General features: G+C 35.3%; 1 protein-coding gene and 1 pseudogene across 1 annotated transcript; both read right to left on the bottom strand.

Annotated features, from left to right (window-relative positions):
- Positions 1-217: 217 nt before the first annotated feature.
- Positions 218-3,710, bottom strand: LOC145953094 (uncharacterized). The gene is made up of 5 exons (XM_083066716.1): positions 3,644-3,710; positions 3,160-3,578; positions 2,913-3,074; positions 1,219-2,774; positions 218-1,094 (listed from the first exon to the last, which is right to left on the bottom strand). The coding sequence occupies exons 1-4, from the start codon at positions 3,708-3,710 to the stop codon at positions 2,703-2,705; spliced, it is 720 nt and encodes a 239-aa protein (XP_082922842.1). The 3' UTR covers positions 218-1,094; positions 1,219-2,702.
- Positions 3,711-10,036: 6,326 nt separating this feature from the next.
- On the bottom strand, positions 10,037-11,459 carry LOC145953093 (geraniol 8-hydroxylase pseudogene; annotated as a pseudogene).
- Between the last annotated feature and the right edge of the window lie 11,196 nt (positions 11,460-22,655).

Here is a 22,655-nt window from a genome sequence, read left to right as displayed (position 1 = left end):
CAATAAATGTTTAGAAATTAATAAAAATCCGTCGCAATTTGTGAGGGATTAAATCCCTCGCAATTTGTGAGGGATTAAATCCCTCGCAATTTGTGAGGGATTAAATCCCTCGCAATTTGAGAGGGATTGAGAGGTATGTAAAATCCCTCGCTATTTGAGAGGGATTAAATCCCTCGCTATTTGAGAGGGATTGAGAGGTATGTAAAATCCCTCGCTATTTGAGAGGGATTAAATCCCTCGCTATTTGAGAGGGATTAAATCCCTCGCTATTTGCGACGGATTTTATCCGTCACTAACTGGGATGAATCCCTCACTAACTGTTTGATTACTGAATTTGAGAAAACTATTGTTTTAAAACTCTGGTAATCGATTACCTATACATGTAATCGATTACCAGACAATGGAAATCATATATATGTTCGAAATTAACTTATTAAAAGGGTCTCTGGTAATCGATTACCCATTTCTTGTAATCGATTACCAGAGCTATTATTGAAACAATTTCAATCAAAAAAAATATCAAGTCTTTTTTATGAAAATGCATGATATCATTTAAAATGAAGATAAAAGAACAATACAGACATCAAGAGGAGTTCCCAAGATTAATGATGTGCTTAATCGGCAAGACAACACATGAAAAATAATGAATGACCTCTATCAGTGTAACTATGACAATAAAGTTTCATTGGAGTATATCCATAGCCATGATACTTTTCATCATTTAGAGATCAAAATCCACAAGGCACACATTTAGGCAAAGAAACCCCTTCAAACAATACACATGAAGCAACCTAATTTTACTAAGCTAGATTGCTTATATAGTGATGACCTTATACCTATCTACGAAACATACAATTAATAGAGGCAACATGTTGAAAATTCCAAATCAAATCATACAAAAATTCAAATACAGGGGAAAAAATTCTTAAAATTGATTACCCTTTTTTCCCGGCCTAACAAGCCTCAAGGCCACCTCAGCAGCAGTATTTGCAGTAGCAATAACATCAGCTGCCCTTCTTGTGACAGGACCTTCCTGAAGAACATGAGTGTGAGCCACAGCCGCGATGAAACCATCTATATGACAAGCCAAATCACTACAAACAACCAAAGAAACTACCATCAACTTCCCAGTAATAGCGAAAAACACTAATTTCATTCCCCTATCACTCATAACAAAATTCCTACTGAGAAAAAAAAAACCATGCTCAAAAATCTTACATTTTCAATATATCACCTTCTTCCAACACTGTCTCGTCACTGGCTAGTGGAAACTAAAGGAAAACCAGCATCATCAAAGCAAATATATGAACTGACAAATTAAAAAATATATATAAGAAAAAATCATGTGGGCATAAGTCTTAATACAAGTGTTGGGAACTTCCCTGCAAAGTGGTGCAAAATATCAAAATAAGGTTCAGCTAAAGCAATATTGAAATCAGAAACCCAAAATATAACAATTCTAAAAAGCAGGGAATCAAATTAAAAGCAAGGGATAGTAGAGCCAATTCAAAAGGATAACCAAAGCCACTTAAAAAAATTATGTAGTTAGTGTTTAAAAACATCCAAGTAAATACAATATAGCGCAATGTGACCAGAAATTAACAAGAACACAGCAATGTATTATGTGAACTGATCAGAACAAGCAAATCACCAAGTACACTCTAGAACATCCAAGAGGATCAAAATCGTAAACCCAAAACAATAAAACATGCCTGCCTTGTTGAGACCAGGTCCCAAAAAAGTTACAAACATGCACATACAATTAAGCCTTACAGTAAAATAGTCATTAAAACTATCAACACACCAAAAAAATTAACATGCCTTGAACATGCCTGCATCAATTGATTATCAAATTTACATATGCCAATATATCTTATTTAAAAAGACCCGAATGTGAGTTGATGACAATAATCCCCTCAATGATTTTCAAAAATGACACTCCACCACAACCAAGCTACTCTAAAATTATACTTCCACAGAATCTAAGAAAACAATCAGGCAACTAAAGATTTAACTATTGTTTAATCAAGTTATTGTACCATATATTTTTTATTTTATAAAATGTGATATTTTGAAAATGAAAACAAAGAAAACTCACATCTCTACAAGTAAAAGGTTGTTTAACACCGGTAACCATTAGTACAATCAGAACACAAAGGCCAAGACAGTAGTTCCTATTAGTTGCCATATTTTCCTTTCTCTATATCAAAGCAACTGAAAGCTAATACCTTGAATACTAGCATATTATTCATTTGTTTTCAGGATGAAATTTGCTTTTAACAGAGTGCAAGGATAACTAATGATTTTGAAGGGAAAGAAAGTTCAAAATGGCTGTCACTGATGCATTTAGGTTTAGAAAAATGATTGGTTTCCTTCACATACATGTTAACAAGCAATTCAGCAATAAGTGAAATATCATTTTCAGGCTATTTCAACTTTCTTCTATTTATTTCCACTAAATAAAATTTAAATCTTGCAAACATTTTAGCATGCCTGGTATGAAAAAGATGACAACAACAAAAAGAAAGAAACAATCAAACAAATTCCCCCCTTACTAAGAGAGAATAAGAGTCACACAGTAAGAGTAGACTAGATTATGCAAAAGAGCTATATATAATAAGGCAAGACAATTAAACCATTAAATAAATAAAACTTACCAAACCCATATGACCCAAATGACCATATTTGTAACAAGAAATTTCTCATGGTGTTGCATCATCAGAATTGACACAGCATAAGTGGCCAAGCCTCTTGCAGACATAACATTGAATTTCCTAATTAAACAGAAAAGGTAAATAGTCAGTGACTTAGCAATTCAAATCCAACAGAAGCCACTAATTTTATGCAAATCCAACCAAAAACATTTCCCAAATTTGACAATAAAAGAAAAGCACAATAAGAAACAGAACAACCTTGAGATCATCCAGTGAATAATCACTCTTGCAAAAAAACATATCATGCCCAGAATTTCCACACTTTAAGCAAATAGAAATGCTTTTAGAAGTACTCGCATGCTTTTCTGGACAGTCTTTAGCACGGTGACCACCTTTTTTGCAGATAAAGCAATCTTGCGTCTGTAGGAGCATAAAACATATCTCAACAAAACACATTAAACCCTCATATTCCAATAAAATGACAGAATATGACTATAAGACATACCTTAGTGCATTGTTTTGCATTGTGTCCCAAACCACCGCAAACATAGCATGGTTTCTTCCGCTTTACCGCTGAACAGTTCACAGCGGCGTGACCTTCCTCGCGGCGCATCTCTTCGATGAAGGCGTAGCCGTCGAGGAGGATGGTTTCCTTGGGGGGGCGGTTGGACCAGTTGGGGTTGGGGTCGTTGAGGGAGGAGGTGGTGGCGCATGTGGAGAGGGCGCGGAGGGAGGGGGTGGCGGGGAGGAGGAAGCAGCGGAGGGAGGGGGAGGCCGCGAGGGAGATGCGGCGGAGGAAGGAGAGGGCGGAGAGGGAGGGAGGAGCGGTGGCAGAGAGGGAGAGGGAGCGGGAGAGGAAGGGGGTTAGGGTTACGGTTTTGGGGAAGAGACAGAGAATGTGTGAAGAGGGCTCCCTTCTGCCCTCTTTTAGGGTTTCTTAAATTACCCTTTTGCCCTTCTAGAAGGCTTGGGTCAAATTGGGCCCAAACTGATTTGAACATTGCAAAACAAGGCCCAAAACGTTTCCAGATTCCGTGGGTCATTTTCGGGCTCCATTTTGACCATCTTAGGCTTCGAACTAGGAGATGCACATTAGTGAGACATTTGTAGCTTTTTCTCTTAGCTTTCCAACGCCACCAAGATTGCTCAATTCGGAGTCCTGTAGCTCCAGATAGAGCCAAAAAACCGAGCGAAGGTCAAACTGTCCAGAAACAGAAATTTGATTAGTTTTGCAATTAGGCCCATAATTCAAATGACAATTAGCAAACATGATAAAACCACGAAATTAACCCTAAATGTGAGAAGTAATCAATGCCATAATGATATGAATTGAAGCACTAAATTACGGCTCATCAATCAGTTTATAAGAAAAATGACTACAAATTTTAGTTCCTAGCCAATCAAACCATCTTGAAATCAATTTTCTTTCCACCCTAATAGTCACAGCTGATTAGGAATAACATTGATTCCAGACATCGACGAACCACCACAACTGCACTAATAAGCTTTTTCATACACAAAATTACTACAATAATATTATAATTAAATGTATTAAATTTATATATACTGATACGAGCAAGAGTTAGATAACCAGTACAAAATGACTATAATTAAAAAAAAATACTTGCTACTAATTATTTAATAAGCAGTGTTATATTGTAAAAAAAAAAAGTTACAAGAATTATAAAGTTAATTAAAGGTTTTTAGTAAAATTGGCTCATAAACTAACTGAAAATTTATAAGTTATAAATTGGAAACTGAAAACTTATTAGTTAAGAACTGAAAAATTAGAAGTTTGTGAACTAGCTAATTGAATTGGAAGTTTTTTGTAGGCTAATTGATAATTATAAAATGTCAAGAAATAATTCTTATAACGAGGATGAGAAAATGACAAGAAAGATAAAGTAGTTTTTAAATTAAAAAGAATAAAAATTAATTTCAAAAAAATAATAAGGATAAAAAAGTAAAAAGAATAAAAAAAAAAGACTTACAAACTGAGTTATTTCAATTAATTTATAAAAATAAATTATAAACACCCATACTAAACAAGCTTATTTAATCGGATTAGCTTGTAAACTAGTTAAAATAACTTAATAAGCTACTTAAATGTCTTCTCTCAAACACAATCTAGATCAACAGATTTTAAAAAAAAAATCACTCTTAAGTATACCATATAACAACTCTCTGGTAGTATTGATTATTATTCTCAAATAACAACCGAGTGATTTGAAAAGATTAGAGTTAGTTCTTAAAATATTTTAATATTGATCATTCAATTAAATAAATTAAATTCACATAATCAAGTCAAGAGATCAAAGTAATTGTTAAATATGTTTTTATCTTCATTGTGAAATTTAAAATATAAAAAAAAGAAATTAATATATATATATATAATTTTTTTTTATAATATATCATAAACAATATAAATTGTTAAGATAATTCTATAAGATATAGTTTAGATATACTAGTTTATACTCTCTTAATTTATTGTTTAGTTTCCTAAATCAGTTTTATCTAAATTCCTAAACTTTAGGGACTAAAATTATCCAATTAAAATCTTAGGGATCAAAATTGCACAATTACAATACTTGAGGAATCAAAAATGTAATTAAGCCAATTATTTATATTTGTGGACATTATCTTTTTATAGTTATTTTAATGACTTTTATAGAATGTTTTAAAGGTTTTTAATAATTATTACTATTTTAATAATAAAAAATGTATAATTTTAATATCTCTATGGTTCCTATGAGAAACCTAAAAGTATATTTGGATGAGGAATTTTAATGGGGTAATTCATTTGTTTGAAGAATTTTAAATTTTTGAGGTGAAATACTTTGTTTGGATAGAGAATTTACAAAGAATTTGAATTCCAAGCATTTGTGAAATTCTTTGAAATAATAGAATTTCAAATTCTCCAAAAAATGTAAGAATTTGAAATTCCTCATATTTTTTCCCCTTATTTCACTTATATATTTTATCTTATATCTTCATATTTTTAATTATTGAATATTTAAAAATACTTTAAAAATTATTAAATATTATCTAAATTAATTTTTAAAATTATTAAATATTTAAAAATTGGTTAACATTTTTTTTTATAAAATTTTATTTAAAAATCTCAACATATAAATATATTTTTAAAAGCAATTTTATCATGATAGAATCAAATTATCATATCCATATTAACAATTTAAAATTTTAAAAAAATTGAATTGACTTATCCAAACAAAATATTTTAACAATGATAGAAATTGAAATCAAAATAATTCAAATACCAAGAATTTCAAATTCCTTGAATTTGTAAAATTACTCATCCAAACACACCATAAGGGAATGCAATTGTAAGAGACAATTATATGAGTAAGATGTTTATTGTATGGATTAGAGTACTCTGTAGGTTCTTAAGAGAATCCTGAGAGAAACAAATAAACTATGCAAGTTTATATTTTACTTTTTGATTGTTCTCTTGTATTCCTTGTTGCGTGAGATGTATGAATATCTATTTAATTCCACAAATACATGAGTTTTGATTTGAATTAAACATGTTTGATATTTATCCGTCACAAACATTTTTTTTTATTTAGCGATGAAATTAGTGACGGATTTTTAGAGACGAAAATTTTTTCATCACAAAATCCGTCACAAATTTTTTTTTTTTGATTCAGTGACGAAATTTGTGACGGATTTTTAGAGACGGAATATATTCCGTCACAAAATCCGTCACAAAAGTCAATAAATTCTAGTCCGTCACAAAACTTAAATTCCCTCACAAAATCCGTCACTATTAGCGATGCTATTTTTTCCGTCACAAAATTCGTCACAAATATTAATTTTTCTAGTAGTGTGGTGAGGCTACTTGGGAGGTGGAGCAACAGTGCAGGGAAAGGTATCCGTTTCTTTTCCCAAGTAAGTCTGTTTTCGGGGACGAAAACTCCTGTTGTTGGGGAGGTTGTGAGACCCTCGTACGAATTTTCTTTTCCCCAACCCTCTTCCTCTCTAAACTCTCACTCTCTCATTTCTCTTGTCTCACTCTCAACTTTCCCTTTTCCCTTGGACCTTTCTCTTGTTGTTACAAGGTAGTGGAGCTGAGTGAAGTGGGTTGCTAGCTGGTGTTGAATCTCTTTCTTCTTCTCTCCCGTCCGTTCAAGCTCATTTCATCTTCTTCTCGTTTCTCCTTTTTTCGGAAGCTAGGATTTCTTGATTCGAGGTAAGGGAAGCTAGGTCTCGCTGATCTTTGGCTGAAAATGTGTTTTAGAACTCTCTTGTTGGCTGGTGTTGGTGATTCTTGGTTGAGATGGCTGAAAATAGAACTTTGGGGGGGGGGGTGTTTGGGTTTTAAAGGAAATTTGGGGATTTTTGATGATTAGTGGTTGCATGTTAAAAATGAGGCGTTTTTATTGTAGTTTGATGAAAATGGGAACTTTTGGCTGGATTGCATGTGTATTTTCTATTAAGTTTTGCAGGTTTTGGGTCATTTTCGAAACTTGGAGGAGTTGCTGCTGTTCTTCGCGCTGGGCGCTGTTCTTCGCGCCGGGCGCGTGACCACCAGGAGGCTCTGTTTAGGCAAGCCGTCGGGTGCAAAGGTGTGTGCGTCGGGCGAGCTTGAGAATGGGAGCCTCTAGTTGGCCCTCGTCGGGCGGGACTTGAGCTGCGCCGGGCGCGATATCAACGGTGACCTATTTTGGATGTCCTGGTACTGCGCTAGGTGCGTGTTTGGACCCGCTGGGCGTGAGACTCCTTGGGAGTCTCTGCCAGGAGGGCGCTGGGCGCAATTCAAATTGCGCTGGGCGCAATTCAAATTGCGCTGGGCGCGAGATCAAGGGGAGGTCTCTGCCTTCCCCACGCTGGGTGCGGGCCTAGGCACGCTGAGCGCGTGAGACTCCACGGAGTCTCTGCCTGGAAAGCGCTGGGCGCAATTCTAAATATCGCCAGGCGCGTGAGGGGGTCACGCCGGGCGTGAGAAGTCTTGCGCTGGGCGCGCTGGTCCCTGGTGCCCTCTAGATGTGCCGCGCCGGGCGCAGCCATGGGTGCGCCGGGCACGCTTGAGGATGTTGAATTTATGGGCTATTAGCTGTTAAATTTTGCTGAAATTGCTGAGAGAGGTTGTTTTATGCTGAACTAAGCTGTGATAGATGTATAATGTTGTGCTGAGCTAGGCTGTTATTGATGATTTTAAAATGTTGTATTATAATTGATGAATATTGCTGTGCTCTAGAATGATGAGCTGAGTTGTGAGTAGTAGGCTGTGTTGAATACTACTAACCGTGCTGCATGCTGATTTGTTGTGCTGTGCCGTGAATTGCTAAGTTGTATGTTGTGTTTGGCCACTATGGTGGTGCTGTTATAGCTGCTAAGTCGGTGCTGTTATTACCGCTAAGCAGTGCTGTTATAGCCACTTAAGTGGTGCTGTTATAGTCGCTAAGTCGGTGCTGATATTGCCGCTAAGCAGTGCTGATATTGCTGAATTGCTGTGGTGTAGTATAAGCTGTGTGGATGAGCTGATAGCCGTAGCTGTTTTCTATCATATTGCTATATATGTATGTTGATTTCTTTACACTAGCTTACCCTTTGTTGTTTCCATGATATTTGGACTGTGATGATCATACTATGTATAGGAGCAGATCAGGGATAGGTTGATGGCTGATGGTGAGTCTGTAGCAGGCAGACGGAGCTGATCCTTTAGATCTTTTGTTGTTTAGCTACCCAGTAGTGTAGCCTTTGATGTATTTTGTACACTTTAACTCTATCCAGACTTGGATCATGTGTATGTATATATTCTAGACCCTATATGTATACACTTGTTCCTTTCTGTGTGGTGTTTCTAGTGTGCTGTGCCGTGTGTAGTGACTAGCCGGGTCGTTACGGTAGTATTGTAATTATTATTGACATAAAAAGTTCTTGCATATAAAGGAAATCAATACCGAAATTTTTTTCTAAATAAATCATAAAATGTGAGCTTAGAATGTCATTCCAACCCATTAGAGTTCCAGTAAGGAACCGAATGAATGCTATGATGATTTATAGAGGTCTCAAAGTGAGTTCCGATGTTTTAATCTAATCCTTGTACATTGTTTTTATTCATCTGCCTACAGAAGAGTAATTAGGAAGAGTGGAGATTCTTTGTAAAATATCATTCCATTTTACATCGTCATAGAGAGGAAAGGTGTTGCAGTGGGGGTTAGATTATTTTTTTTCTCTGTTGCATTTATTCCTTTGATTTCTCCCTATTTCGAATTTACTATTTTAGTCTATTTATAATTAAAATTTAGGTTTAAATGCATTTTTTTTTCATCAAGTATAATAATTTAAATTTAATCTCTTTAATTTTAATTAAACAATTTTAGTTCTTCAAGTATACTAGTTGTGTAATTTTGATTTTTTAATTTTTAATTGAGCAATTTTAATCTCTCAATGATAAATTATATATAAAAAATACTATATTTAAATATATAAATTATATTTAAAACTTATACAAATAAATATTTTTAAATATATAAATTATACTTTAGACTTATGATCGATAATTTATATTGTGATAGAAGATTATTTTAATTATTGATAATTTATTTTAAATTAATTTATAAATAAATATGATAATTGAAAATTGAATTAGATATGAAGTTAAAAAATTTCTAACAATTGTCTCGGTGAAAAAAAAAAAGATGCCTAAAAGTGAATCATATCTTATACTAGGGCATATAGGTATTACTCCTTTCATTTAGAAGCTATCCAAACAATTTTAGTTTAGATGATTTTGATTTATTATTTTAATATGAAGAGGTTAATTGTCATCCTTTTAATTTGTTAATTAAATAAAAAATCATTATTAACATAATTTTTAAGATATTTATTACAAAATTGATAAAGTCACTATAATTAAATTAAATAAATTTATATGGTTGGCACATAAATTATTTATTTTAGATTTAAATATATTATTAGTCTCTCGAGTATTATAATTATGCGATTTTGATCCAGCACATTTTAATTAAGTGAATTAAGTTTTCAAGTATATAAATTATACAATTTTAGTGTCTAATCTTTTGTTAAAATTATAATAATTTTGTTGATATGACATTGATGAGTGACATAATAGATGATGTGACATTGAGAAATGAGATTCACATGAAGACATATTGCTAATGTAGTGCAGGAAGTAAACAATAACGTAACATGATGATGTAACATGACATATGAAAATAAAAAGAAAAAAATGACAAAATGTAAAGATAAGATTTGAAAGTATCATCCTTCCCTTCAACAACAACAATCAATACTTAATTATCACACTATTAATCGACTAACCATTTAATTGGAACAGCTAGCACAGGTTGAACCTTCTCTAAGGTTAGTCCAAACTTGTCATCCTTATTCATATCCTATGGTTTGGCACCACCCTGAGGCTCCCAATCAAAGGAATTGATAAGCAAACCCAACATTAATTGGAACAACAATCTTATGGCCAATGGCAAGCCAGGGCATATTCTCCTCCCACCACCAAATGGTGTGAGCTCAAAACTCCTTCCTCTATAGTCAATTTCTGACCCCAAGAACCTCTTTGGTGAAAACAAACAAGGATTGTCCCATAAATCTGGGTCCCTGCCAATGGCCCACACATTAACTAACACTTGTGCACCCTTTGGGATTGTATAGCCATGCATCTCCAACTTCACTTCAACTTTTCTAGGAAGCAAAAGTGGAATTGTTGGGTGCAACTTGAAAGTCTCTTTCATTATTGCTTGCAAGTAAGGGAGTTTACCAATGTCTGATTCTTCCACACCCTTACCTTTGTTATAAGTGAGAAGATTTGTGTGAGAATGTCAAAGAATATTTAGAATTATTCACTATATAGCAATAAAAGGAAAAAGAAAGGAAATAGTAATAAAACAATGACAAACATATCAATCTTATCCTTGTACATCTCCTGACTATTCTCTTCAGCATTGTTGAGCATGGCATCTAACATGTCATTTTAGGTGTAGTAAGCAGTATCTTTCCTATACTCCTATCTAGCTCTACCTTTGCCTTTTCCATGATATTTGGGTTGTGAAGTAACTTAGTCATTATCCATTCTACTGTAGATGTTAACCTATCTATTCCTGCTACAAACAAGTCCTACAAAAAACCCATAATCAGCAAGTGGGTTATTTTGCACGTGCTCATTTCAAATCACAAAACCAGAAAAATGCTGAACAAATCTACCATTATTAGTTTCTGACTGTTATAGGAACAAATGATTAATTAAACTTATTATAAACTTTTGTAGTAATTATTTAAAAGTTACATCTAATTTCTAACCGGTAATAATATAAAGTTATTTACACTAACACAATCAAACTCATCTTGAAAGCACCCAAACATTATAATTTCTTAGTGTTATAAGTGAGAAGATTTGTGTGAGAATGTCAAAGAATATTTAGAATTATTCACTATATAGCAATAAAAGGAAAAAGAAAGGAAATAGTAATAAAACAATGACAAACATTCAATCTTATCCTTGTACATCTCTTGACTATTCTCTTCAGCATTGTTGAGCATGGCATCTAACATGTCATTTTAGGTGTAATAAGTAGTATCTTTCCTTAGCTTCATCTTTTTCTCAACCAAGCTCTTGAATATGGTCAATAACTTGCTAAAGTAACTACCTGAGCGCCTTCTGATGCCATGAAGGTCAACGAACTTCAACACTGGAAAACAATCAGCTAAATTTGGCCTTCCAACCTCTTTCATGATATTTGTTATTAGTTCCTTGATTTCCCTTACCTTATCTGTAGAGTGAACCAAATCCTCTGAGTAAACCATATTTGACAACAAGTTTATGGTTGTCTTAAAAAATCCAATCTTCCAATATCCATTGCTTCACCCCTCAAGCTGTTTTGGTAGATGTCACTGAGAAGCTCCTTAACCTTGTTGTACCTAAGCCCCTCACTGGCAACTAAGTTCTTATTAGAAAACAATAGGCCATTACATAATTTTCCCAAGTCTCTCCAACGATGTGAGACTGGAATGAAGGGCAAGTTGTACTCATCATGGTTAGCACCTTTCATTACATCAGGGATTTTGCTATTTAATAAGAACTGGTCATGCATTAGGAAAACCTCTTTGGCCATTTCTATTGAGGACATCACTATGGTGGTGATTTGGCCCAATTTGAGACTCATTATTGGGCCATAAGTGTTTGCTAGATAGGCCAAGGATTGGTGGGGCTTAGCACCGAGTTGGTGGAGATTTCCAACTATGGGAAGACCAATAGGTCCTGGTGGGAGCTTGTGATTTGTTTTGCTTCTATTTAGGAATAGTAGTGAAGTGAGGGCTTTCATAATGATGATGGTTAAAAGAAATAGGATTATGCAAGTGAATGTGTCCATCTCATGTGGTAAGATGGGGGCAAATCAGCACAAATTGCGAAGATGGAAGGAGAAGAGAGGACCAGACCTTTCTACTGCTAGCAAAGGTTGTTTTCTTGTTCAGATTGATAGACCAATTTTTGTATATCTTTCTATGCATTATTTTTTGTTTACTCGACTTTTATTAGTATCATATTGTAATATTTTAGTTTTAATTTGTTCCAGTGAGTCATTTTGGTCTTAGTTGTAAATTCTAATTAATTTCCATAATTTTTCCTATTTTAACATTGTATTTTGTGAAAGTCATATCTAGAGCTCCTAACATCAGATTTGGACGTTTTTGGTGTCCTTTGGAAAGATAATAGTTTTACAACCTCTTTATTAGGTGCAAAGGTCAATTCGGACACTAAGTGATTCATTAAAATTGCGGTCCTGCACAATATTTTATTTTTAGATTGTGATGTTAAGATTTGTTTAATGATATAATTAGTTGATTTAGTGGGCTGGACCTTTAATAATACCAATAATTTTAACTACTCCCTCATGTATTTATTATAGGACCCAAAGTTTTGAATTGATTTTGTATATTTTGTAAGTTCTAATCTATTATATTTCAAGCATTAATTTTTACTTTACAAAAATATTTTTATTAAATGAATTTTTTAGTTCATTAAATAAGTGGAATTTATTTAATGTACACCTCTTAAAATACAAATAATCTCTTCTTTTTTCTTTTTTCTTGAAATGCAAAAACTTTAAAAACATATATTAAATAACTCATAGGGTAATTTTAGAAAGAAAGCGAAATTTAAGATATATTTATTAATCTTAATCAAAACAACTACTTTTTTTTTTAATTTTGATGAATTAATTATTTATATTTTATAATATGGATCGGAGTAAGTATTTTTTTTCTTTCCCTTTAGATATTCTCTAATTCATAGTAATATAGATTAATTTCAATTGCAATATTGTAATTATTATTGACCTAAAAAGTTCTTGCATATAAAGGAAATCAGTAGCGAAATTTTTCACTAAATAAATCATAAAATGTGAGCTTAGAATGTCAATCCAATCCATTAAAGTTCATTAAGGAACCGAATGAATGCTATGATGATTTATAGAGGTCTCAAAGTGAGTTCCAATGTTTTAATCCGATCCTTGTATATTGTTTCTATTCATCTACTTGCAGAAGAGTAATTAGGAAGAATGAAGATTCTTTATAAAATCTCGTTCCATTTTACATCGTCTTAGAGAGGAAAGGTGTTGCGGTGGTTAGATTATTATTTTTTCTCTATTGCATTTATTCCTTTGACTTCCCCCTATTTTGAATTTACTATTTTAGTCTGTTTATAATTAAAATTTAGGTTTAAATGTATTTTGGTTCATCAAGTATAATAATTATGCAAATTTAATCTTTTTAATTTTAATTAAACAATTTTAGTTCTTCGAGTATACTAATTTGTGCAATTTTAATTTTTCAATTTTTAATTGAGCAAATTTTAATCTTTTAATTATCACAATTGTGTGATTTTAATATTAAGTATGAAAATTATCTCAAATTTTTTTTTTACTAATTTTTGATCTGGAGGGTATGTTTCAAAAGTTCCCCAGAAATAAGTTTCATTCTTGGCCAAAGTTGTCCTGTAGGCTTCTGAAAATAAGGTCGACTGGTGATAACTATGGAAGTTAGGGACTCACATTGTTCTTTGGTCTTTCCCTGTTGGTTTCTGTGAAAATTAAGAATCTTTTTTAACTCACGTCTCCACCATGTCAGAGGTGAAAACCATTCTAACAAAGTCCAAAATAAATAATTATCTTTATCTGAATTTATCAGAATATTATAAGCTGATTGGGTTCTTAAGGCAATTGGGATTGGATTTTGGACAGTTTTACACCATATGGCCCAAAGAGTTGGTTCAGCCAAATCCCAACCAATTTCACAGAACAATTCAAAAATCCCAGGGTGTTCTTCTGTAGGGTCAAACATAGATGGAGGAACTATTTTAAACTTTAAAGTCTCATGAAGATAATAAAAATAATGGGCTTTGGCAAACTGGATAATTTCTTCAGGACTTTTTGGGTCAAAACCAGGAGGATATAGCTTTCTAGTTTTTGCTGTATTAGGTAAAGGTTTTACCATGAAAGTTAATGGAAAGTTATGGGAGGATGATATGTCAAAAACTGGTTTCTGAGGTCTTGAAAGGAAGTCAGGGATGAGATTGTGTTTTCCTTTAATGTGTTTAACAGTAAAGTCATACCTGGAAAACCAATCTTTTAACCTTAAGATCTGAGGTTTGGGTGGCAGCTTATTCTTGAAGTCCAAGATTTTTGGAAATGGGGAATTATCCATTTGAACTTCAAAATGATGTCCTCGTAGGTGGAAATCAAACTTCTTGATTCCATTTTTTACTGCCAGTGCTTCTTTGTAGGTGGTGTGATAATGTTTTTCTGCTTCTTTGAATTGTCCACTCGCATGTCCACAATAGAACTTCTTTCCTTATATTTCTTCAATGAAGACTGCTCCCCAATAATGATCATTTGCATCCGTCTAGATGATTCTTTTCCCATTTCCTGGGATTTTTAATACAGGAGGATTTTGTGCAATCTTTTTTATTTCTTGGACAGCCTGTGTTTGTTTTGGTCCCCATGGAGGGGAGTCTTTTTTTAGCATCTTCGAGAGAGGACTGGTATATCTATAACCTTTGGGAATAAAATCTCGAATGTAATTTAGGATCCCCAAAAATTGTTGAATCTGCTTGACAGTTAGATTTTCTTCAGGAAAGTTGAGTAATTCTTTGGCAATATGGGGTTGAGGCTGATAAGTCCCCTGAGAGAACTTCATACCCAAGAAATCAATCTCCTGTTGGGCTAACTGTATCTTCTTTTCTGAAAACATGATTCCATGCAAATCTACTCTTTCAAAGAATTTGTCTAAGAGCTTCTTATGGCTCTCCATATCTTTTGAAAACAAAAGAATATCATCAATGTAGATGATAGCACTTTCTAGGAGAGTTTCAAATATCTTTGTCATTGCTCTTTGGAATAGTGAAGGTGCGACCTTTAAGCCGAAGGGTAAGACAGTCCACTGGTACTGTGCATTGGGTATGCAGAAAGCTGTCTTGTGTCTTTTTCTGGGTTCAATTCTTGACTGCCAGAATCCAGATTTGAGATGAAATTTGGAGAAGATGTTGGATTCTTTTAGCAATATAGGTAAGGACGATGTTTTTGGGAGAGGAAACTTATCATCCCTCAGGAAATGGTTGAGGGGTTTGTAGTCAATGACTAATCTTTTCTTTCCTCTGAGTCTTTATGATCTTTTTTCAACATAGAAGGCTTGGCAGGACCAGTTTGATTCTGTATGCTCTATGAGGCCTTGTCTGAGCAACTCTTGGCACTCTTGTCTAGATAGCTTAAGATCATATGGAGACATGCCTGGATGGGTTGCTTTTGTAGGATTTACATCTTCATTCAGCTTGAATGGTAGTTGTATAAAGAAATCAGGATTTTTCCAAAGTGGGTTTGGGTGAGTGAAATCTTCATGACTATCAGAACACAAAGATTTCAACTTTATCTTGATTTCCTCTAACTCTGGTGGAGCTTCTGAGAGAGAATATAGCTTGTTGGTTGGCACAAAAGGCTTGAATTCTCTTTTGAATTTGAGTCCAGTAGGATGGATAAATAATCAGTGTGCTAAACTGAAAACATCCATTCCTATTAGAAGGTCTTTGTTGGGTAGCTTGCTTCCAATGACTCTGGACCAAATAATCCAATCTTTGAAGAGTCGAATGCCTACATGTGCTTTGGAAATAACCTATGTTTTAAAGGTTTTTCCATCAGCAGCTATGAAGTATGTAGTTTCCCTTTTTCCAGAAATGAGGTGGTAAGATTTCTGGATTCATCATAGTCTTCTGGGCTCCGGTGTCAAGGAAACCTATTACCTTGACAGGCTTCTCATATTTAGATGGTAGTATCTCAATTTCCACATTGGGATGTGGAGGAGTAATAGTTGACATATTATCAACTTGATCAGCAGCGAAGACCGGAACTGGTTCTTCTTCTTGGCTAGAGTCATCCTATCACTACTAAAATCGTCTAAGAAAGATTCTTATAGGGCAAATACGGTGTCTTCATCTGCAAAACTTTGCTCTGAGTATAGGGATTCTACCTCGTCTTGGTCATTCAGATGTAAAGATGTGATCATCTTTATGGCTTTCTATGCTTTGTTTGGACAGGACTTAGCAAAGTGTCCTGTTTTGCCACAAATGTAACATCTTTGTCCTGGACTCCTTCCACGAGTTTCTTTTCTTCTAAAAAACCTATAAGGTTTTTTATGCTTCCTCTTCTTGAAGTGAGACTTGAATTTTTTGCCTTTGAATTTCTTCTTTGAACAGTGGCATCTGTCTTTATCTTTGCATTTAATCTCCAAGAAGTTTTCTACAAGCTCTAGCGTACTTCCCCTTATCTCTTAGCATGTTTGAGAAATACTCATGCTGGCGGCAGAGCTTATCCACAGCTTCTTGGGTCATCTGATGAATCCATCCCATTGTTAGTGCTGTAAAGTCTTTGTTGATGGCAGCAGCCATTCTGGCGAGTTTTGGCTGAATCTCTACAGGGAGTGAGCTTACATAGGTGTTTTTCAAGCTTGGATCATTAAGACCATTGAGAAGATAGAATCTTTTAAGCATCCTTAAGTAGTGCTTATCAAGATCTTTCATCTTTAATGAACAACATTTCATCTCAAAGAATTCTGGTCTTATTTTTCTGTCTGTGAGTGATCCATCTCCTATGAATTCTTCATGTATTGCGCCAAGAACTGCAGTAGTGTTTCCTAGTTCATGAAACATATTTTGGCGAACTGGCCCCAAATTTGCATACCATTCTTTGAGAATCCCAGTCATTCTGCAACCAAATTCTTCGATGATTTTGTAGGGTTTAGTATCTCCTTTCATGAACTGGGTATCTAACCAAGCACCAAATTCAATCAGCCGAGATCTCCATTGGCTTGGCTCAATATCATCAAGTGTAAACCAGGGTCCACTAGTTGGTTTGGCAACCCCATTTCTAGGTCTTTTCTTGGGACTTTCATCAGCTGATTCATAAATTGGATCTGGTCTAGTGGATGTTGCCATTAATATAGAGAGATCTGCTAACTGTGCTTCTGATGGGGATGAGTTGAGGGAATCATCATCAGATAATTCATTAAGAAGATTATCATCTGATTTGGAGTTTTCAGATGATTCTGACACGATAACTTGCTCATCCGGCCTGACAGAACTAAAATGTTGTTTGATGGGCATCTGAGAGTAAGGATCTTGTGAATCCTAAAAATAGTGGCTTTTCCCTGAGTTATGCCTTTTTGGGAATGAAGTTGGAGTTGAATGGGAAGACTTTGGTGCATCTTCTGTGGATTTGGACACCTTCTTCGAGCTGGATTCTGTCCTTCGCCATTGCCAGGTTGTAGAGGCAGTAGGTATATTGTAATATGATCTTTCAGGTTTAGACCATGAAACTGATGGTGTCTGGAATAGAGAATGAGATACTGGTGCAGGAGGATGTAAAACAGCATAAGGATCAACAGAGATGGGTTGGGGCTGTGAAGCCTTTTTCTTTTGTTCAGCTTGTTCTTCCAGTTGGAAGAGTTGAGCTCTAAGGCTCCTAATCTCTTGATCCTTTTCATTTGCTGCTGCGCCAAAAGGGGTGTGCCTCATTTCATTCTCTAATCTAGAGATGTCAGTAGTTAACTGATGAAGGTTTTTCGCAAACACACCACTTGGCAAGTGAACCAAGTTTCGAAGTAGTATTCAAATATCGTCCTCAGGGATTTGAGTGTTTAGTAATTCTTGCTCTGATGATTTAAATGAGAATGATGTTAAAATTGCAAATGGGTAAAGATGGAGTAAAACAACACAATAAACTAAGAGTAGTAAAGACAATGGGTAAGAGACAAGGATTGGTCCAGAAGCACTTGCTAACTCATAGATCTTCTTAAAATACATGCGATTCTAATTCCATTATTTCCACGTTCATTAAGTAATCCAACAAGATTCCTCAAGGTTGAATCCTAAAGTCATTAAGCTCAAAACATGATTCCTCTATGTTTTGAGTTTAACACTTCGCATTAAGAACAATGACTTGAACAATGTGACTAACCAAATCAAGTCTATTCCTAGAACAAGAAATGATTAGGTGCAAGATTCAGTTCGGGTTTTCAAAAACGTTTCCAACTAGATTCAAAAACCAAAAATCATACAACGGGTGATCAAGCCAATATAAGCATTAAGAAAAGAATCAATGCACAAATAATGAGATCAAAATGCATATATTTAAGAAGAAGAAGAGTTAGTAGTTACATCCAACCAATCCTCAAGAAGTTTAGCCACACATGGCCATTACAGGATCAAAGAGTGAAAAGAAGAAATTACAAAGTAAAGGATGAAGAAATGGAGTTGATCTTCGTTCCCAAAGGATTCAGCTTCCAAATCTTTGTTCTCCCTTCGTTCTTTCCTCTTCACGTGCTTCTCCCCTGTTTTTCTCTGTAATTTTTCGTGATACCTAGTTTCTCCTCTTTTCCCCTTTTATATGGGCTTCAAAACAGGGCCAAAAAGTGACTTTTATTCCCACGGCTACAGCTGTAGATCCACGGCTATAGCTGTGGAGAGTCCTTCAGGGTGAAGAAACCTCTGGCGCTGCAGCTGTAGCTCCACAGCCATGGCTGTGGAAACTCCTTCATGATTAAGCAACTCCCTAAGCTGTAGCTGTGAAACCACAGCTATGCCTGTGAGTCTCTGTGGCTTTTCCTTGATCTCCCAAGCCTCAATGCTCAAGCTTTGGACCTGCAGCTTTAGCTTCAAGTCTCTGGAACCAAAAATGAGCATTCTAGATTTCCATAGCTATAGCTGCAGAACCACAGCTATAGCTGCAAGTTTCTGGTCTTCAAAATTTCTCCCCAGATTTCCAAAGCTATAGCTCCAGAACCACAACTATGGCTGTGGAAATCTGTAATCTCAATTTTCCTACAAAAAATGGAGAGAAAACATTAGGCTTTTGCTACTACTCTTCTACCCTTTTAGTATATTTTGATTCTTCCTATTTAGGGGCAAAATAACATATATAAATATCTACAAATACCAAAAAGAGTACCAAAAGTTGAGTGTAAATCATACATAAAAGACACTCAACAACTACCCCAACTTAATCTCTTGTTGGTCCCCAACAAGATACCAATCAAAAACCAAAAAGGTTACTTCCTACCATGAGATTTCTTATATATCAACAATAGGTAAACACTCAATCAATTCACCATCAAAAACCAATTTCTACTCACTGAGGTGCCCACAACAACAACCATGCCCAAACACAAAAATTGCAAGGCAAATCATAGCATGAACATTACAAACCAATATCTGAACATACTCTCTCAACAATGGCTCTCCAGGGTGAGTGTTTCTCTCAAGTCCATTCATCATTTCTATGAACATAAGCATTGATATCATCTCTTCAGTACTACTCTTTGAGAGAAAATTAAGGATCACAAGGACTTTTTTGGAAAGTTGAGGGTTGACTGAGGCTTGGTTAACAAAGGAATGTGTTTTTTTAGATTAACAGGGTTTAAACTCAAGAGAGTAATATGAACATGAACCAAACACTCCGTCTTTCTCACTCTAAATATTCAACTCCAACCAGATCTCTCAGCCCAAATTCTTCCTCTAATTACACACCCTCTTTCCTTGAGGTTCTTTGCCTAGATTTCAAGAGGTCCCTCTCTCTTTTAAGACTCTTTGTACAGGTGCTTACTTATTTTGCTCTTGATTTGATTTGATTTTTTTTTTTGAGATCAAAATAATGTCAGAATGAAAATAACAAGCACACTTGAATGTGAACAGAGAAAAATGATGGAGGGGTGACTCTTCCCTTCAACTTGCATTGGCTTACTTTCTCCATTTTTTTTCCACTTGGCAATTCTTACCAACTACCCCAACTTAATCCCCAATTCATTTTCATTTACTCTCAAGAGTTTGGTCAGGGTGATGAGTTGGTATTTGGGAAAGGTTTAAGGTGATTTGAAGGTTAAGGCTCAAATAGGTTTTAAAGGATGGATTCAATTATGGCTGGCTGTTTGGCTCTAGGCTTAAAAAGATTTTAGTTATTTACAATGGAATGCCTTGATCCTGTCCAAAACTTTCTCACAAGAACAATCATTCAAGACTCAAACAATGCAAACACATATGCTATGATGATGGCTCTCAAAGTATAAGTGTATATGATAGATGCACTGTTTGGTCTCTCTCACTCACCAGCTTGGCTAAATGTTCAATTACTGATTTTTCATGCCATGCTAATCAAATATCTCACAACTTCATGATCAAACAAAGTTGGATGAGTGCAACCTCAAAACAAGCCGCAAAACAAATCATTTTTAAGTGAATTAAAAGATGTGTTTTCCGCTTTTTGTTGATCTAAAAGCCATCTCATTTCCTACCTTTCAACAAACCATTTTTTTATTGTTAATTCACAAAAAGTATATAAACCACCAGATAGTTCAAACAATTAACAAAACAGAAACTAAAACAACTATAATTTAAAATGACATAAAATTAAAGTGGAACTTCTCTTCCTCAAAACAAGGGTGACAGCGACCCTCCATCCTCTCCTTTTCATCATTGCTTTCTCATGCTCCTGCTCCCCACCATGAAGTTGTTCACCTTGACCTTCTTGATCTCCACCCCCTCCAGAAAATATAGGACTGTCCCCAGGCCACTTCAGATGGTGGTGGTGGGGTTGGTGCATCTGGGATTTTATGAGTGGCTTTAGAGCTTCCGCTTGAACCGCCACCTCTTGAACAAACTATCTGAAAATTTTACAACCAATTCTTGCAACCAAGTTAGTCTACAAGTTGATCATACAAACAAAACACAATTCTTCATGGGGCATAAGGAATGATCAATAAACATTCTAACATGTGAAGCACTAAAGTTATTTCAAAGCCACCAATGAACAAGAAAATATTTCCTACTAGCTCCCATGATCAACCAACCACAATGATTTTACACTTTAAATAAAGAACACAAATTCACTCAAGCATTTAACCAAACACGTGGTGTACATGAGAAAGAAAAGCAAAATGCATGTGAATTCTTGCCATGCAAGGTTTACATTTCTTCACAAAAATGAAACATTTCAGTGATCACCTTTTTCAAAGCTTTCATTGTGTTCAAATCAAATACTTTTCTCATTCAGGAAGTTCTTCAAACACAAAATAGGCAGAAAATGAGAAGGATCATGCATGTGCAATATTGAAGAATCAAACACCCAAATTCAAGCATTGCATTCCACAAGTGAACTACATCACAACTGATGCCATCATCATGCTTTAAAGAACTCAAAAAGTAACAAAATCATGCTTAAGGTTCAAAAGAGTTGAAAAGAGCAAGCAAATGTTTCATGCAATGTAGACAAAGGTAGAAAGATGGAGACTTTACCTTGACACCCAAATAAAAGGTGAGTGCTTTGATGTTTAAGTGTGTGGTGAATGATGAAAAATGCAAGATTTATAAAGAAGAAGTGAATGGGAAAGGAAAGATGTGGGGAGAATAGAGATTGCACGAGAGAAACGAGAGTGAAAATGAAGAGGGAAAGGGTCAGTTTTGAAACTGACTGAAACTGTTCCAACTTATCTCATTTAAAGTTGCTTCGAGCCCCACAGCCATGGCTGCCAATTGAGCATTCAACTATGGATATTTAAAAGGGTGAAAAGCCTAGGCTGAAAGTCAGCGCCATGGCTGTGACACTAGCGCTAGAGCGGTGAAGATTTTTTTTGAATTTAAAGGAGAGTTCCAGGAAGTTGGCGCTAGAATTGACGCTGAAGCTCTGGAGGTTTTGTATGCATCAGGTTTTTGGCAGGGAGTTAGCATCTTGGCTGTGGGCCTGGAGCTGGAGCGTGGAGTGATTCAACATGCAACTGGGCTAAAACAGAAACCTGGCGCCATGGCTCTAGAGCTGGAGCTTTAGCTTTAGAAGTTCAGCACTTAAACACCTTGTGTCCGAGATTGGGCGCTATGGCTGTGAAGACTGGCGCTACAACACTGGGAATTGAGTTTCAAGTGGGGTTCCAAGAAAAGAGCTCAATTTGGCGCTCTAGCTGTGGAAGCTAGCGCTTGAGCGTTGAGAATTAAATATGCAATTTGTGCCAAGACAGCAAGTTGGCGCTAAGGCCGTGAGTGGGGCGCTGCAGCTGTGGAATTTTTTCCACATGAGAGTCCCTGGCAGCAAGTTGGCGCTAAGGCCGTGATGCCAGCGCTGCAACGCCAAGACTTAGAATTTGATTTTCTAAGTTAAAGCTTACTATCACTCAGGTCCCTAATGTTTTTCATGATTTCAGGGAATGGCAGAATATCTTAAAGCATATGATTAAGCTATTACAACCAAGGTCACACATCATTCATTCCTTTTGAATTCTTTTTGTTGAACTCCCTAATTAAACCACTAACTCACAATTCTCAAAAAATTTTAGGCCAATGTGAGTCACCACTTCATTTCAAACAGAGTGTGCAGCCAACATGATCAAGGAACTAAATATTTTACAAAATTTTGTAACCATTGAAACACATCAAACAAGCTTATAACCATATGACCCCAAACACCTACTTGA

Source organism: Cajanus cajan, chromosome 11 (genome assembly GCF_000230855.2).
Source record: "Cajanus cajan strain Asha chromosome 11, NIPB_CcT2T_4, whole genome shotgun sequence".
Classification (NCBI taxonomy): Eukaryota; Viridiplantae; Streptophyta; class Magnoliopsida; order Fabales; family Fabaceae; genus Cajanus; species Cajanus cajan.
Note: the sequence above shows the minus strand (reverse complement) of the source record. Positions and strands in the feature narration are given on the sequence as shown.

Bases quoted from the DNA above. Each gene is read 5' to 3' on its own strand.
- LOC145953094 (XM_083066716.1), bottom strand. From the start codon at position 3,710: ATGGAGCCCGAAAATGACCCACGGAATCTGGAAACGTTTTGGGCCTTG. The intron at 3,579-3,643 runs GTTTGGGCCCAA...AAACCCTAAAAG, and splicing joins GTTTTGCAATGTTCAAATCA to AGGGCAGAAGGGAGCCCTCT. The intron at 3,075-3,159 runs GTATGTCTTATA...ATGCTCCTACAG, and splicing joins ATGCAAAACAATGCACTAAG to ACGCAAGATTGCTTTATCTG.